This window comes from Bidens hawaiensis, unplaced genomic scaffold (genome assembly GCF_021521415.1).
Source record: "Bidens hawaiensis isolate Kalapana, Puna unplaced genomic scaffold, B.hawaiensis_p1.1 tig00006171_1, whole genome shotgun sequence".
Classification (NCBI taxonomy): Eukaryota; Viridiplantae; Streptophyta; class Magnoliopsida; order Asterales; family Asteraceae; genus Bidens; species Bidens hawaiensis.
This window is the reverse complement of record NW_027491409.1, coordinates 654,282-671,462: the sequence shown is the minus strand read 5'-3', so window position 1 is coordinate 671,462 and position 17,181 is coordinate 654,282. Positions and strand designations below refer to the sequence as shown.

Genomic DNA, 17,181 nt, shown 5'->3' with positions numbered 1-17,181 from the left:
ATTTCATAAAAACGTTCCCTCAAAAGTTTCCGCCTTCGGCCGAACCATTAAAATCGAACCGTAAACCGCGTTGTATATATTTTAAACCAGTCAAGTGGCCGACTTTTATCAGTTTGGATAGTTCACTCCATTTCAACAATTTATGAACTTCAACTTAAGGAAACTAAAGGCGGGGAAGGTGGAGAGCCCAAAGGGTTTTTGTAATATCAGTTTTATTTTAACTAGCTTATTTTTTAAATTTTACCTTTTTTGTAATAAAAACTAAAGTTTCTTTCAACACCAATAGGGTTTTTTTTTAAAAGAGAACTAAAAATATTAAACTATTGAATATTAGTTAGGGTAAAAAAAATATTCATATTGGATTTGTTTTTCTCCCAAATATATTCTAAATTTAGGGGTGTTAGGTAGAGGGATTTGATTGGGGAGAAATGGAATTAGAAATATTTCTTTTGTTTGTTTTTCACTTTTCATTTCTATTTCTCTTTCTATTTCTCTAAAACTAGAGAATTCCATTTCTCTTTAAAACAAAGAGAAATCCATTTCTCAGCAGCCTCCTCATAGCATGTCACCACCTCGTCTCCGGCCACCACCTCGTCTCCGGCCGCCACCTCGTCTCCAAGTCTGCAACCGCCACCTCGTCTCCAAGTCTGCAACCACCACCCTGTCTCCGCCGTTCACAGTGGTGAACACAGAGATGGTAACCGGTTGTAGGTTGCAGGTGGTACGGGTGAACGGAGATTAGGGTTTCAAGTGGTGGTTCGTGGTAGGTTAGGGTTTTCAGATGGTCGGGTGATTGTGGTCGCAGGTGGGTGACAGTGGTGGTGGAAATCGGCGGTGGTTGCAGGTGGCTTCTGATTATCATCATCATCATCGCCACCACAACCACCACCACAAAATCTCCAAAGAGGCAGTGATGACAGATCTGAGCCTCTTTTTTCTATATCTTATGTTCCAAAAATTTGAATCTTTTTAATTTCTTGTGTACTGTGGTTGAAGAAGGGGGTTTGGTGGCGGCAGCCGGTGGTGGTGGGCTGTGGTTGAAGAAAGGGCTGTTGTGGTGGTGCTGGTGTGGGGCTGTGGTGGTGGTGCTGTGGTGGTGGGGATGTGGTGGTGGGGCTGCGGTGGTGAGTGGTGTCAGGTTGGGTGGAGGAGGGGTTGGGTATGGTAGAGTTCTCTGTTTATTTTTTCGTGTACCAAACAAGAGAAATGATTCTCATTCTCCATACCAATTCTCTTTCTCTACAATTCCATTTCCATTTCTATTTTCTCTCCATTTCCATTCTCTGTAGGTTGTATAAGTAGGGAAAAGATGACCTCAAAAAGAATATTAATCAAATTCATGGCCACCAAAACAGTCTATTCTAGTCAAGGGAAATATCTAAATGTAACATAATAATTATGGGAAAAAAAACCTTAATTAAGACAACATTAACATCCCATTAACACAAAAGGCAACAGTTGATTGGATAGCAAGAAACACAAACACATGAACAATGTATAGGAAGCAAGAATCATTAGCTAGCAGTTTTTTTTCCTTTTCTATTGGTTCAATCAATGGCATATAATATATGTGCAGTAGCTGCTCATAATATCCAAAAGTCGTCTATAGGTTTGTATCTACTGGGTAGCAACCAAGAACGCGAAGAAAACTAGAAATTTCCTGCAAAAGAAATTGAATATATATATTAATATATAAGTTGCATTTGTATTATAATCGTAATCATTGAGCATATAGCGTTCTTTCAAGATGAGAGACTAAATTAACAGTATGATACATTACTAATGATATCCCATCTTTTGCAAATTAGCCTTACATGTTTGCGGTTTCTGATTCCAAATGCTTTGGGCATCGCATATATAGTTATATGTAATCCTAGATAGTATTTTCAGATATTTATATAGATCTTACCAGTTTAAAAGTTAAACAATACCTCGGGTGACCTTGAGGAGTCAACCACGGATAATCATATAGACAGACGTAGTAAGTTTACAAGGTACTTTATATATTTGATCATTCGAACCCAGTCCTTATTAAATCATATTTGCGGTATCAATACTTAGCATTTTGTATCTAACTTATTTTGAGGTTGCAATAACTCATTTGACTTAATTTGAAGTCAAACTCTAAAGAATTATTATGTACTATGAAGACCAACCTGCAGATGACCAAGAGCGCATTGTGCACGAGGCTCTGCCGTTGAAGCTTCAAAATCAATGTAGAAGAAATATTCGAAGTACCTGTGAAAATTACATCAAACGTCAAAAAAATAATATAAATGAATAAAATTCGACAGATGAAAAAGTCAAAAGTGAACTTGGAAGATTAAACTCACTTGGCACTCCTCTTGTTTCTGTCATCAACGATTCTAAGTGGACGATTTCTTTGAGGCCGGCTCTCGATCTTTAAGTAATAAAAATTAGAAAAAAGTCTAACGTTGACTTTTTAACTTGTGAAATTTGTAACAACGAAGTTACCTTGGATAAATTGATGTCCCTGAGAGCAAAAACTCCTAAAGCTTTGAACAATTCTCCTGGGCCTTCTTTTAAAGTAAACACAATGCTCGTCTTTGATATAAAAACAAATATAATCATTAATACATCTATTCCAACTTGTTAGCAGGGCATTGATGAGCCCTGTGAGTTTTCCCTACTAATGAACCACTATTTTTACCTTATAAGGCTTGTCGGCTCCCGGGATAATAGGCTCCCTAGCTAGAATTAGAAAGCGCATGACATTATGTCTATCATCCTAAGAAAGAAATAAATGCATGATCAGATTTTTTTAGTATGACTGTATGAGATTATACAGAATTACGTAAATAAGCGTGTGAACAAACCGAACTTTCAGAGAATAGTTCGGGAACTATTTGACTAGAGTTCATTAATATTCATTTATTTAATAAATGAACTTGTTCATGTTTGTTCAAAAGTATGAACAGAAACACATCTTATTTGATGATTTAAATTCATTTATTTTTGTTTGATTATGTTCATTCATGAACATTAGGTTACCTTTGTTTATGTTCTTTGTTTTACATTCATTAATATATTCATTTAATTCTTTTTGACACATGCCAACTTAATCTAGTTATAATAACTTGTTAAACCCAACACATTTGTCTTCACGTTACTTTTAACTTGTTTTATCTCAGTTATGTTCGTTCATTTACGCTAGTAAACCGTTCGATTATCTTGCACACGAACGAACACGAACATGTTCATTTTCTTAACTAATGACAACGAACAAGAAAACCCCTGTGCTTAATTGTTTGTATTAAGTTAGACGAATGAGCATACCATATTTTGTTTGTGTTCGTTTGGTTTGATTACAAGCTTATTTATACCTGAAACTTCTTAGAGAGAATGTGGAGTCCATATATTTCTGCTGCGCGAGAACTGGCAATTGCTCCTGTGTCTGCTATGCCCTTAGAGGCTACAATCTGTTGCGAATTTAAAAGTTAATTATAAAAATATACATAGAAAATTTTTGAAAATAAACCAAAGGCTATATAATATATGTAATAGATTCTCAATATTTACCTGAGCTGCAGCAGCAGTATCTTCAGTATTAACTTTAACAACGTTTAATTCATTCAGCATCATCTTACATTGATCAAGTGCCTGTGTTATTAACTTAGTGTCAACATGATAGAATTTACGGTAAAATATATCTGCTTAAAACTTAGTACGTATCATATCATATTTATATAAAAAGAACAAAATTATAGCATCATATTTACCATAAAATATCTGCTCAAAACCATTTTCTAATTTATGACATTTAAATCCTTAGGGTCTAAGAGTTTTGAGTAAGGAAACACAGAATAATTGTCATATTATAAATTTTATATAATGAAATGAGTGTTTATGATATTAATTTTTTTGCTTGGGTGAATATTGATTGTACGTAAATTTTCATGGCATTACACTCGCATTTGTGTCGGTTGGCATGCTTGATGCTTCTATAGATATATCAAACCCAACTCATAGCGAATTCAAAATTTTGGTTTTATTTACCATTTAGTAACCTGTCATCTATGAAATACCTACTTAAATAGCCAGAGTTTGTGAAACACTCAAAGCATCAAATTATACAATTTTCACAAACATCTAATTATTGAATATTACATAACTGATGAGGTACAGTACGCACCTTCTGGTGGCTTAGCACACACTTTAAATCCCCCGTTTGTACACCGGGCAATCCCAAAAGGCAATGATCAACGTTGAGTTTCACTTCTCCTACAATATGCAGCCTATGACGAAGAACTAAATCATAATTTCTGTGGACGCTTTCTCCTGCTGAGTCCTCAATTTGGATTATGCCTTTGTCCGCTAACCATAACCGCCTGAAAATCCTAACGTTTTAAGCATTCAAACTAAAAAAATATATATTGTTGTCAAAGTAATACATATCAGATTTATGTTTTCGTGAAAGCAGTGTTACCCCGGTTAAAAAAAATAGAAAAGAATACAAAATGGGAAAATATATAGAATACCTTAAATACAGATTCATATTCTTCATATGGAATCGTCTCACATTTCGGATACGCTTTAAGAGCAGCAGCCTCACTGTACGCTCCAGGTATACCCTGTATAGTTCGAAAGATTTATAATTAATAAGAATCGTATAACAAAACAATTCACATGTGATCTATGGCCATGTATCTACTGATCATCTTGCTCGACTAGATCTTAAATATTTTGATTTTATACATAATAATATAATTTATATGTGAATCTATACGCGATATGGTATCTCAGTGTCTTGTAAGATATTTGTTTAAGAAATTATCACGAGAAAAAGTAGAGATCATATCTTTTGACATGGCTATACAGATATAACACACACAAGAACATGATTATTTTGTGAAATTTCTAAATATGATGTCTTAGTTTATTGTTTTTAACAAAATTAAATTGTAAGCGCAAGTCAGAACAATTTCATGCATATTAACGTGGGATACATGAATCTGTGGTTTTGCAACTATTCTTACTATCTAAATCCTTTAGTCTATACGTGAATTACAATATATGTGAATCTATATGTGATATGGCCGGTGTCGTGAATTACAATTTAGTGTTACTTTTTTTAACATGTCTATATAGGTATAACACACTCAAGAAAATATATGATGTCTCAGTTAAATGTTTTAAATAGAATTACCTTGCATGCATGATGCAACCCGGCCAGTAATATAGGATCAACTTCATGCATGTAGCCATGCCATACACGAATCTATCGCCGCATAGCTACTCTTACTTGACTAACTCCTAAATATTTCCGTTCTATGCGTGAAATACAATATATATGTAAATCTATACTCGATACAATTTATGTCATCATTAAGGCAAAAAGTAGATATGTTTCTAGCAGTGCTCTATAGGTTCGTATAACATATTCAAGAAAATTATTTTGTAATTTTCTCTAAATATATGTTTTAACAGAATTACCTTGTAAGCGACCCGGAGTTTTGAATTGTCACTATTAGGAGAGACAAGATCTGTCGTAGATAACGCTTCTGCAACAAGAGAAAAAAAAAACAGGTATAGTTAGATTGTAAGCAAATATGCAATTTAGGGTTTCTTAATATGCTATTTATGACTAGTTTCATGCATATATATCTGATATTTTAAACTTATAATAAGAACCTTGAAATGTTATAATAATATATTCTCAGTATTTAAAAGCAACAATCATTTACAATTGTATAAACCTCAAATGCAGAACAATACTTAACATGCATTTGTTCCAAATTTAACAAACAAAAAGGAATCTAGTTTCTCTATGCAGTAGTAGTTATATGAAGGTCCAAAAAGTTGTATCTTGATATTAAAAAAAATAAAATAAAATCACATGCATGGAATTCTGAAGCCAACATCATCCTCGAGCCCTGATGACTAAAAGTCAAAATATTTTTTTTTTTCAAAACTCAGGGCATAAGACAGAAATGCTAACCACAAACCATTAAGATTATGCAAGCCGTATGAGTGTTATACGGGATCGTATACTATGAGTTGGTGTTTGGTCATATTATGTGTTAAACAGACATAAAAGCAACCGATGTGACAACAAACTTCTAACACAGGCTCTTAGACGTACAACCCATATGACGAGTGAAGGTGGTATATGTATATTGTCGCACCTTCTTCATCTTTTTTTTTCGTGATTTGCTTAAAAAACAATAATCTAACAATTATAAGAACTCTAAGTGAATAATGCAAGAAGACCATCCTAAATAAATATGAATTTGTTCCAAATTCTACACAACAACAAAAAATAATATTTATATGAAGTAGAATTATGAAGGTCAAAACAGATGTCTTAATAGAGTTTGAAAAATAAACATAAAGATCGCAGGCGTAGACATATGAGCGAACATTAGCTTGGATCAAGACAAAAAGTCAAAATATACTTTTATTTATTTTTTATTTTTTTAATTTTTGCTCAAAACTAGTACACTCCAAAAAGCAAAATCGGCAAAAATAGTAAACTAGTTTAGCAGCAATTTGTTGTTCTGATTGATTACTCTTATCAAATATTCTTTATAAATATTAAATTAAAATCATTCTTGAAATTCAAATCCCCTTTTTGACACTAAAGCCAAAAAGTGTAGACTTTAAGTGAATTCAATGAATTAACTGATATGATGTTTGTCCCCAACGACATGGTATGTTGGTAACATTCCAACTATCTATTATGAACGTCAAAGTTTATAATCCTTCAAGTTGTTAGGTGTAGATGTAGATGATTTATAAGACTTAACAATACTTAGGAGTATATTAATTTGTTGTTAAAAGAACAAGTACGCGTTATTGAATCTTAAGTAAATTACAAATTTTGTAATTGAGTCAACTCACTTGATCCGGGTTATATATGTTTGCGATTCATTTAAGTTCAAAATTTTTGATTTTGAGGCCCAAGTTAGCATCTACTAATAATATTAACAAAAGTAAAAAGCCAAACAAAAGAGAAACCCTGGAACGTTTTGAGACACAATTCAAGATACAATAATAACAGTAACTATAAAACCTAAACAATAATAAGAGAAACCATAGAACTTTCTTGTCAATATTAACTGAGTCAACTCACTTGGTAAAGAACTCAAATCTTTATGAAACTTGGATATCTGAATATCATCAATTCTTTCATTTCCTGACTTTAAAACAAAGCCAGAAGGTTTTCATCTTCCAAATGAGGTTTACTATGACCCAAATTTGAACTCAAGCAGCTCCATATTCTCAATGAGGCAGCATGAACCCTAAAGTAACCAGCTGTGAACATAGAAATTCTCCTATTGTTTTGAAAAAGATGGGTGGCACCCGATATAGAATGTGGATGATTAGTAGAAAAACAAATTGGTACAACATTGGAAGACATGTCTTTCTGTGCCAACTTTTAAAGGTTTTCAAGAATGTATTAGAGATTTCCACCTAATTTGGGAATGAATATATGTACAGTCAATCAGACTCTGTATTTGCAACTTGCCTTTGGGAATGAACACAGCCGTAATATGATCATGCTTTTATTTATCTATTTTTACCTTTTTTGTTCTTTCCCAAGGTGTTTGATCGTATCTTTTAATATTAATCACCTGATTTAATTTGAAACAAATGATAAAAAAAGAAATAAAATAGTCTTGAGATTATGTTTATTTAATAAAGTTCAAATAGTAGTTATTATCTATTAAATGCAATTAATTATCTCTTTTTATTAGTTGTTTCTCGCTATGTATTCAACTTAATGTTTTACTTAAAATGTTGCAACTTTTAGTCATTATATACATACATAACCGTTAAAGATATCAATAATAATGGTTTAATACATTTCTTTAATTACTGACAACAATTATTATTTTAATACTTATCTACAATTTTTTTCCAAAAAGAGTGTTGGTAGGAAAATTATTTACCAAAATAGTGTTCATTGAAAAATATTTACCTACATAGTGTTATTCAAAGATTTTTGTATTTCTCACTCCAAATATTAATGGGTAAAACTAATATAAGATCAAGATATCTCTTTTCTTTTTATTTTAATGAGGAATAGAATTAACTTAAATCTAAAATAAATTTTTATACAAATATACATTCTCTATTTTTAAAATTTTTACTCCTCTTTTTAAATAAATCCTAAAAGTCTAAAATAGTATACATACTATGCATATATAAATGCGCTGAATTTATATTTCAGATTTATACATGGTATAAATTAAAAATCAATTTTAATGTGTTTAGCACTTCTCATTCAATTAATATAACTGAAGTTAGTTATTTGTTTTATTTTATTTTATTTTCATTTTATCTTATCGTTTTTATTTCTAACACTTTCATTATTAAGACTGAAAATCACATGGAACCAGGGGTGGGTGAAACTCGAAAATCAAACCGGTTTAAATTAAATCATTGAAAAGATTTATTTCAATCAATTTAGTGTAAACAAATTATTGTAAACGGATTCTAACCAACATTTGTTAATTGTATCAAAATTAAAATGAATTTAGTGTAAACCATCATTTTTTTTTCAAAATGCCCGGTGAATGCAACTAAAATATTAAGCAACCATTCAAAGTATTAAATTTCAAATTAACAGAAGAAATAACTTGTAAACTTGAGAAAAATGGGGGCACCCAACGAGACAGATTATTCGAATGAAATGAAAAGATAAATGACTCAAATTTAGAACTAACATGTGATTGGAAAATTAGATAGATAAATCGAGTGTAATTAATTATATACGCTAATTTAGGGTTTATTAAAATTAATAGTATGTATTAAACTAAATATATATAAAAAAAATTATGTATCTTGAATATAAGTTAATTTTATTATTTTAAAATTATAATAATAGAGATTAGAGACATGTTATGGTTACTTTACCAAATAAGATTTAGGTTAAGAAACAAAAAATACTTTCAATAACATTATTTTGGTAAATATTATTTTATGAGCACCATTTTAGTAAATATTTTTTCCACCAACACTAATTTGGGAAAAAACACATCTTACCTATTAGACCATGTGTAGTCAAAATGTCTCACCCTTAGGCATTTTGCGCCATGTGACATCCCCGTCATCAATTGAGAGTTATGCAAAAAGTGACGTAGTGGGCAAAATGTCATAACTCTCCTATAATAATTACATTTATCCCCTCTCTCTCCTCTCCCCACACACAATTTTATCAAAACGGCAACCACCTTCGCGTTTTGTAGAAAACGCTTCATCAAAACGCTACCCCCAAAACGCCGAGAGGGGCGGTGTTCCCCGGTGTTTTGGGTCCAAAACGCCATCACAACCCTTGCACTACAGACGGTCTTAGTTTTGTTATTAACTAAAGAGTTAACTAGCACAGTTGACCATTGTAGTATGTCAATGTTGCACGAATGATCTTTAAACTTAATTAATTACAAACTTGATTTTGTTATAAATGTATTATTAAGATGATTTGGAAATATGAATTTTGTAACTACGGTGTTCCTTGTTCGCTAACGCGGTTAAAATTTTCAGTTCAGACTATGTAAAATGACTAAAATACCTTCAATAATAATCAAAATATTAATGATAATAAGTGTGACCGACTTTACTCTCACCCTTTATTCTTCACCTACACGCCATCCACCTCCCATCATCCACCAACTTGCAACCACCACCTTCTTTCTCGACGCCACACACCACCACCAACCCACCACTGTCCATCTTCACTTCCTTTGACTTGGTGTACAACACGTTAAGCCATATTCAATAATTCACCATCCTTTTAAATGATTTACAAATTCTCGTGTCAAACGGCCACCATGGAGCTGCCACCTCCAAAATCCCCCAAAATCTAAATACTAACCTAGAAATCAAGAGGGGTTTTTGGCTTGAGTAGATCGAAGTCGTTTTGCATTTCTGTGGCAGTGAATTTATGGCTAGTTTACATGCTTTTGTTGAAAGAAAACAAACAACAGAGAAAAGATGTTATGCGGTTTGATTTGGGGAACAAGGAATATTGTGCCGGAAAGAAGAAAAAAGGTGGGGTATGGACCACTTAAAGTTTATTATTACTATTAGGGTAACCTAGTGAGATATACATAGTTAACTGAAAATTTTAATGGTGTTAGCGAGCAAGGGCCACTATAATTATAAAATTAATACTTCTTGACCACCTTAGTAATAAATTTATAACTCCTATGATTAAGTTTGTGATTAGTTGAGTTTGAGGATCAAGTGCAATATTTGCAAACCACAGGGACCTATCATGCAGTTAACTCTTAACTAAGTTAGAAACTCATGGGTAGAAAAATAAAATCTTACATTGTTTATAATAATAAGATTTATACAGTTTAGCATATTATTAAAAATGCATATAACTTAAAACATTATCTATAGAAATTTGAGTATGTAACCTTCATGTATAAGTCTGTAAACAAACCAAACATTCAAGAACGATCTGTGAATCACTCTTCTTGAAGTTTTTTTATGCTCGTTCTTTCAGTAAATGAATGGATATAAACTAGAAATTTCGTTCGATTAGTTAACTAAAAGAACATGAACGAAGGCTCTGTTCGTTCGATTTTGTTCGTAAATGTTCGGTAATGTTAATGACCATGCATTCCTGTTCGTTTATATATTGCTCATGAGTGTTTTTTTACATTTAGTTGTGTTATCTAAACATTTTATATTCTTTAATTTATTACCCTTAACATAAAATAGTAAACCACATTTCACCTTGTTTTTGCATTGTTCCATTCTCATCATTCACATTAATGAATACATCAAACTCAATCTCTAGACTTCAAGGATTTTAATTTTGTTCATTTGCGTTCGTGAACACGTTCATTTCCTTAGTGAATAAACATAAACATAAAATCTCGCTCAGTAAGTGTTTGTGAACCGTTCGTTAACCGTTTTTGAACACATTATTTTCTTAACAAGTGTACATGAAAAAGACATTGTTCGTGTTCGTTCTATTTGTTTGTAACCCTATTCTTGTATATTTATGTAGACGATATAATCATTATCTATGAAGAGATATGTAAAAAAGTTCTTTATTAGAAAATGATTCCTTGATAATAGTTTCGTAGTAGATTTATTGTCAAACCTAATTGCTAATAATTTCCAGCAAAAAAAGTTGTATTGGAATAACACATACTAGAAATTAATTTTCAATTGTTTTCCAACAATTATAATTGTTGCAAAGTTCCTACAACTTCCTTACAAAAGCTATTTTATATATGATATTGCTATGACTTTTCAGCAATCATACTTTCCAACAACATTCTGATGTATATAAAAATATACATCTTTTTAACATCAAATAATCTATAAAAACTGTAACTTTCATCAAATAATATAGCTCAAATAGCTACTTATTATATTTAAATATATTTTCAGGTAAACCCAAGCCTTAAACGAAGAAACAAGCGAAAAGCCGATGAAAAATGAAAGAAAACCCAAGAAAACACTCAAACATGCCCTCTGGACACGCCCCCATGCAAGAAAAGACAAAAATCTGCAAGAAATGACAAAATACTGAACACGTGGGCACGGGGGTCGTGCCTCAGAAGGCATGGGGCCGTGGTTACCTTTCAAGAAAAGACAAAAGAAATATAATAAAAGACCAAAAATGCGGGGTCGTGCCTCAGGAAGCACGACCCCTTGCTGAGTCAGCATGTACGATCTAACAGAGCATTTAATGCGACTAGAAACGTGGACACGGGGGCGTGCCTCATGGAACTTGGGGTCGTGCCTGAGTGCCCAGACATCCTATAAATAGCGGAGCATGTTGCTTTCATTTGGTGTGCCTGAAGAAAACTTCTATACGGGTTTCTCTTATAAAAACACCACGTTACACTCATATTGAAGATCTTGCGGAGAGTTTGAAGGCTTGGAGGCTATCATCATCCATCTATCATCATCATCATCAATCACCATCGAAGAAGAACGATTCATTCACATTTGGTTAGATTGTTCTAGTTTGATTATGTGTTTGTTATCTTCATCTCTTTTAATGTTCATAACCATGCTCATTATGAGCTAAACTCCATTTACCATCTAATTTCTATGAAGAAGCTTTGTTTAACTTGATGATTATATTGAACATGTGATTTAGGTTGGTAAAGTACATGGTTATATTGCAATTATTCTTTGATGAAAAATGTTTTATCACTTTAACTCAATACATCAGGGTTGATGATTAACAATCATTTATGATTCACTCATGTTCTTGGAGACTAGAAATGGTAAAAAGAATATATTGATAACTTATTAAAGATAAAACATGGATCCTTATATTGTACTTAGAAATGATGGGATATAAGCTATGATCTATTTCTTTAGTTTTGATAATTCTGAAATAACATTGTTAACACGATTGCTTAGGTTATCAGGCTAGTTAAGAACATCATATGTTTGCCTACTTAAATGTGTAATAATAGCCTAATTAAATCAACCAATGGGAGGTTGTGTGACTAAACTATAACCACCCGAAGTTGTTAGAATTGATATTTGAGAAATCGAAGTCAATCATAATCTCTATACTTTACCAAAATGCTTGCGAACTTAAATTAACATCCTCGTGGTAGTATGAGATTAAGCAAGAGTGGACTTGAAAATATGCATGCTACTTTCTTTTATGTCATAGAATATGTTCACTTAGAAATGAGACACTATTCAATCATACATTATTAGAGCAAGTGATGTGCGTAAAGTGGTATATAAAATTTTATCAAATAATGACCAAGCACAACGAGTAATAAAAACATAGAATACCCTAAACCAAACCACTAGCAACAGGCAAGTGAACCTATCGTGTAGAATAGCTATGGGAAGACCGGGAATATCGAACCCTAGAGACACTTATTAAATTAACGAAACTAGTTCTAAAAGCTAATTTAAAGTAATAATTAAGAAAATATTGTTTTTGGATTTTTATTTATTTTATTTTAAAAACTACTAGTTAATTAAACTAATTACTTAATTAAATTTAAGTAAACTAAAAAAAATAAATTACCAAATATGACTTTAGCAAATTCAAATGAGAGCAAGAGTTACCTATGCAAGGAATTTGAATTATGACGACTCGGGCTTTTATCGGTTACGGGAAAATGTTATGGGAACCTGGAATCTAAAGATATGAAACTCTAGGAAACTTAATGGATCCTTAATCACTCTCAAGGTGTCGGCTAAAAAGAAATCTTAGAGATCATGTAAAAACACCGGTTTATTAGTTCACCTGTCAGTTCACCAATTATGATTAATTACCCTAGAAAATAGCTAACCCGTCAGTTTCACTATCTCAATGCACCTAAGTACACGGGGTGGTTTTTGAACAGTCTAAAGGACACGGGTAAACAGTGAAATTAAGGTAAAAATAGGCAAACTTACTGTCATATAATTTAACCTAAAACCCTAACAACGCAGACAAACCCGACAACTTATCACATGTCGGATATTTAAGCTAGTAAGAATATAAACTTCTAATAATATGCCAAAATTCAGTTTCTATGGTAAATGAGATCAATAAACCATAAACAAGTCGCAAACACACAGTAAACAACCCTAACATGCAACCTATAATCGAAAGACTTTCAATCAAGACACATGTGAAACATTCATTTATACACAAATTAAAAATAAATACGCATGAGACACATTCAATAAAACTAATCAAAACTTTTAATTAATCAGAATCCCATAAACAAAACCTGAAAACCGACTAGTCCAAAATAATCAACAAAACATCATCACAAGCCCAGGCAACTAAAAGGGTTTTGCCAAAAATCATGCTCAAAACAATAAAAATATATAAGTTCAACAATGGAGTTCATAATAAAATCAAACCAAAAGATTTCGTGCTTGTTCTCTTCTCTTTCTCTTCTCTGTTGTGAATTAATGACTCCAAGAAAACCTTTTGTTTGAAACCCATTTACCAGCTTCGACCTCCAATTTTTATTTATGTTCTGCGGCTTCTGATCTATAATATCTTCAACACTCCAGCCCTACTACGTTGGCCCAACATCTTTTAAGTTTTGATTATATCTCTAGTGGTGGCCCATGTACCAAGTTACAACTCCACAACTTGCTTTATATATGTTTCCGTATATTCTGCATTAAACAATTTAAAGGGATTTAATAAAGTTCCAAGAATCCAATTAATTACAATAACTCTTTTTTTCCCTTGGAATCCTACGTTGACCAAAACATATAGTAATTCATTTAAGTTCCATTAAAAGACATTCACAATCTCTTGTTGTATATATTAATATTAGATTTAATCTAAAAGCAATTTTATTGTGAGTTCAAATAGAGAATGTACATTTTATTTTGAAGTCCTTGTTTTTTTTTCTTTTCTTTTTTTATAAATTAATACGTCTAAACATTGCTGTCACTTAGACCTTTAAACTTCAAACATGAGCCCTTTGAGGCAAAAATTATATAAAAACTAGCTCACATATTGTAGGAAATATTATCATAAAAATCTGTATAATTTAGACCACATCAAATATTCCCACACTTGAACATTTTTCTTCCTTGAAAAATATATTTTGCAATGAAATCATAATTCAAAATCGATCTTTAAAACATATAGGTTAATTTTTAAGCATAGATAAATGCAAAAACCGCGATTGCCAATATTGTTGTCCACTTAAACCTAGCCACCAGCATATCAAGACCCCAATCGCATTAAGCGTTTTAGGTCCAAAAATCAAGGCTACACCTACCCCATCTCAGACAAAGAGAGCTAGAACAACTAGATTCAAAGCAGACTGGTTTGACAAATCACCATAAGCCAAGGACTCGTTGATGGTACTAAATAGATGCATTCGGTGAAATTTGATGGATGAATGGTCATGTGGAGGCCGTACGAGCATACCCTAAATATTATTGGACTTTGTCCTATATATTCCCTAAAAAATATTTATTGACTAAAAACATTTGAGCCCCCAATAGCGATAACCTCAGAGTCACTATCCCCTTAGCAACGCGTAAACTCTAAGTCTCGTCTAGTATGTGCAAATTTGGCCTGTTTTTCTATTTTTGAGAATGCTTCTTTGGCATTTTACTGTACATAACTTTCTCATGGTCATTTGCTTTTCGGACCAATTTTTGGAATACTCATAACTTTCATAACATATTTTTTTTTTGTTTTTTTTATATCACCCTAAATTATATAACTATTTCTAAGCTAATAAAAAGATGGGCATGTGGTGGTGTGCTGTTTTAGTGCATCTAAGTATTACCATCTCAAAGTTTTTAAATTATGGTAATCTTACCTAAGCATCGAAATAAGGTTTCACCGTTTTTCAAATTATTATATATAAGAAATCTGCTAAAGTGGACTATCAAAGCTAGTTGTGCCTACCGAGACATCCCAAGCTTAGTGCGTTATCTTTTATTTAATCTCATATATAATAGTAGTTTTAAAAACCAATCTCAAATTTTTCTATCATTTTCCATTATTTGCAAAAATTTTCGTTAAAATTTCGGGACAATTTTTCAAATTTTTTTTATTATTATTATTTTAACTTTTTTCTATTATATTTTTTTAAAATACTTTTTTTAATAAAAAAAACGTCAGTTTCCCATCCCCACACTTAAATGTCACATTGTCCTCAATGAGACAGGAAAAAGACAAAAATTAAAGCACATTCAAATATAAGTAAAGTGGAACAGACTCCCCTGGTAAATATGACGATATTGTCTTGCGAGTCGTGTCCCATGCCCTCCAATTCGAACGAAAGCCTCATACTCTAGTGCTCTCTACCAAGCTGTCACTTACGAACGAAAGCGGCAATCAATAAACAAATGACCTCCCCACACTTGTATCACACCATGTATCATCTACATTCCACAAGCAATCCTTGAGACACCAGAAAGCAAAACCAGAAAACACACGGCCAGCAAAAGAAAGCAAGAAAAACCCAAAACAAAAATAAAGGTAAAACAAAAACATTCTACCGGGTTGCCTCCCGGGAAGCGCTAAGTTTACAGAAGAGTCTTCAGCCAGACTCGCTCCCGAAATCTCAATCAGGAGGCTTTTCTTTTATCAAACCCCGGTCTAACCCGTTTAGTTCCACCCGCCCAACATTTTTAATCAAATAACACATAGTGAAACTAAAAAGTAATATAAAACATAAAAATGGGTCAGACCACCATTACTTGAACTTACCCGGACCAAACCTAATACATGACATATAATGAGGAAAATGGTTATTCTTGCATTTTTGTGTTTTCCTATAACTCTTAATGTACCATTTTTTAACCCTCAAAACATACTGATCCAAGCATTTTCGCTCCCTCTTCTGTGGCTTTGTCAATTTCGGTGGCGATCCACTACCTAGTTCCTCCACAGACTTGTTAACCTTCACAAGATGTGGTGACTCAACTACCACCATATTCTGATCATCCTCCTTTGCCACTTTCTCTTCTTTTTCATTTGGTTCACACTTGATCTCCATTGCTGGCTTCCCTATAATTAGTGTTTCTAAATAGATAAGATCGCCAACAGGGTCAAATTCTTCATGTTCTTCAAAAACTGGTAAACCCACCAATTCATCACAAAACTCATCCTCCCAAGATGGTGCATGCTCATTCTCTTCGTCATCTTCCATCTGGTCAAGTGGCTCCACAATGACATCTTCACTCGGATTCGTGTAATCATGTAGCTCCAACTCCTTCTCTTCTATCACGCCCTCATAATCATCACCCCAGAATTCATCAACCGTTTCATAGACGGCTTGCTGCTCTTTGTAAGAAGGACTCTCAATATGATATCTAACACTTAACTCCTCTAACCTAGCTTCTAGTTCTTCTAATTTACGAAGCCTATATATTTCGATCAACTTATCAAGCCTAACTTCCAATGCCTCTAGTTTCCAAACTATTTCACGTTCCTCTTCTTCAGCTCTTTCCAACATCTTCTATATAAAAAACTTCTAAACTGACTCGATCTATTAAACATATTAAATAGACTCGATTAAATAAATTAACAGAAACTAAATTAGCCTAAACACGACTAGACACACTAATCTAAGACAGGACTCACAAGACATACCACAACTCAAAACACAAAAAGACCAATAATACGAATAATAATACTAAAATATTTACAAAAATTACTAGACACACTAAAAAGACTCCCTAAGACCTACTAAACGTAAACTATTAGACACACAAATAATACCAATTAATCAATTA

General features: G+C 32.6%; 1 protein-coding gene and 1 pseudogene across 1 annotated transcript in view; both read right to left on the bottom strand.

Moving 5' to 3' along the window:
- Window positions 1-16,933, bottom strand: part of LOC143631627 (uncharacterized) — a 205,659-nt gene extending 188,726 nt beyond the window's left edge. The window contains exon 1 of the mRNA XM_077100329.1: window positions 16,154-16,933. Within this exon, the coding sequence (XP_076956444.1) occupies window positions 16,154-16,901 (748 nt within the window). The 5' untranslated portion in view covers window positions 16,902-16,933. The remainder of the gene's footprint in view (window positions 1-16,153) is intronic.
- On the bottom strand, window positions 1,604-7,381 carry LOC143631639 (arogenate dehydratase/prephenate dehydratase 1, chloroplastic-like; annotated as a pseudogene).
- Window positions 16,934-17,181: the final 248 nt, after the last annotated feature.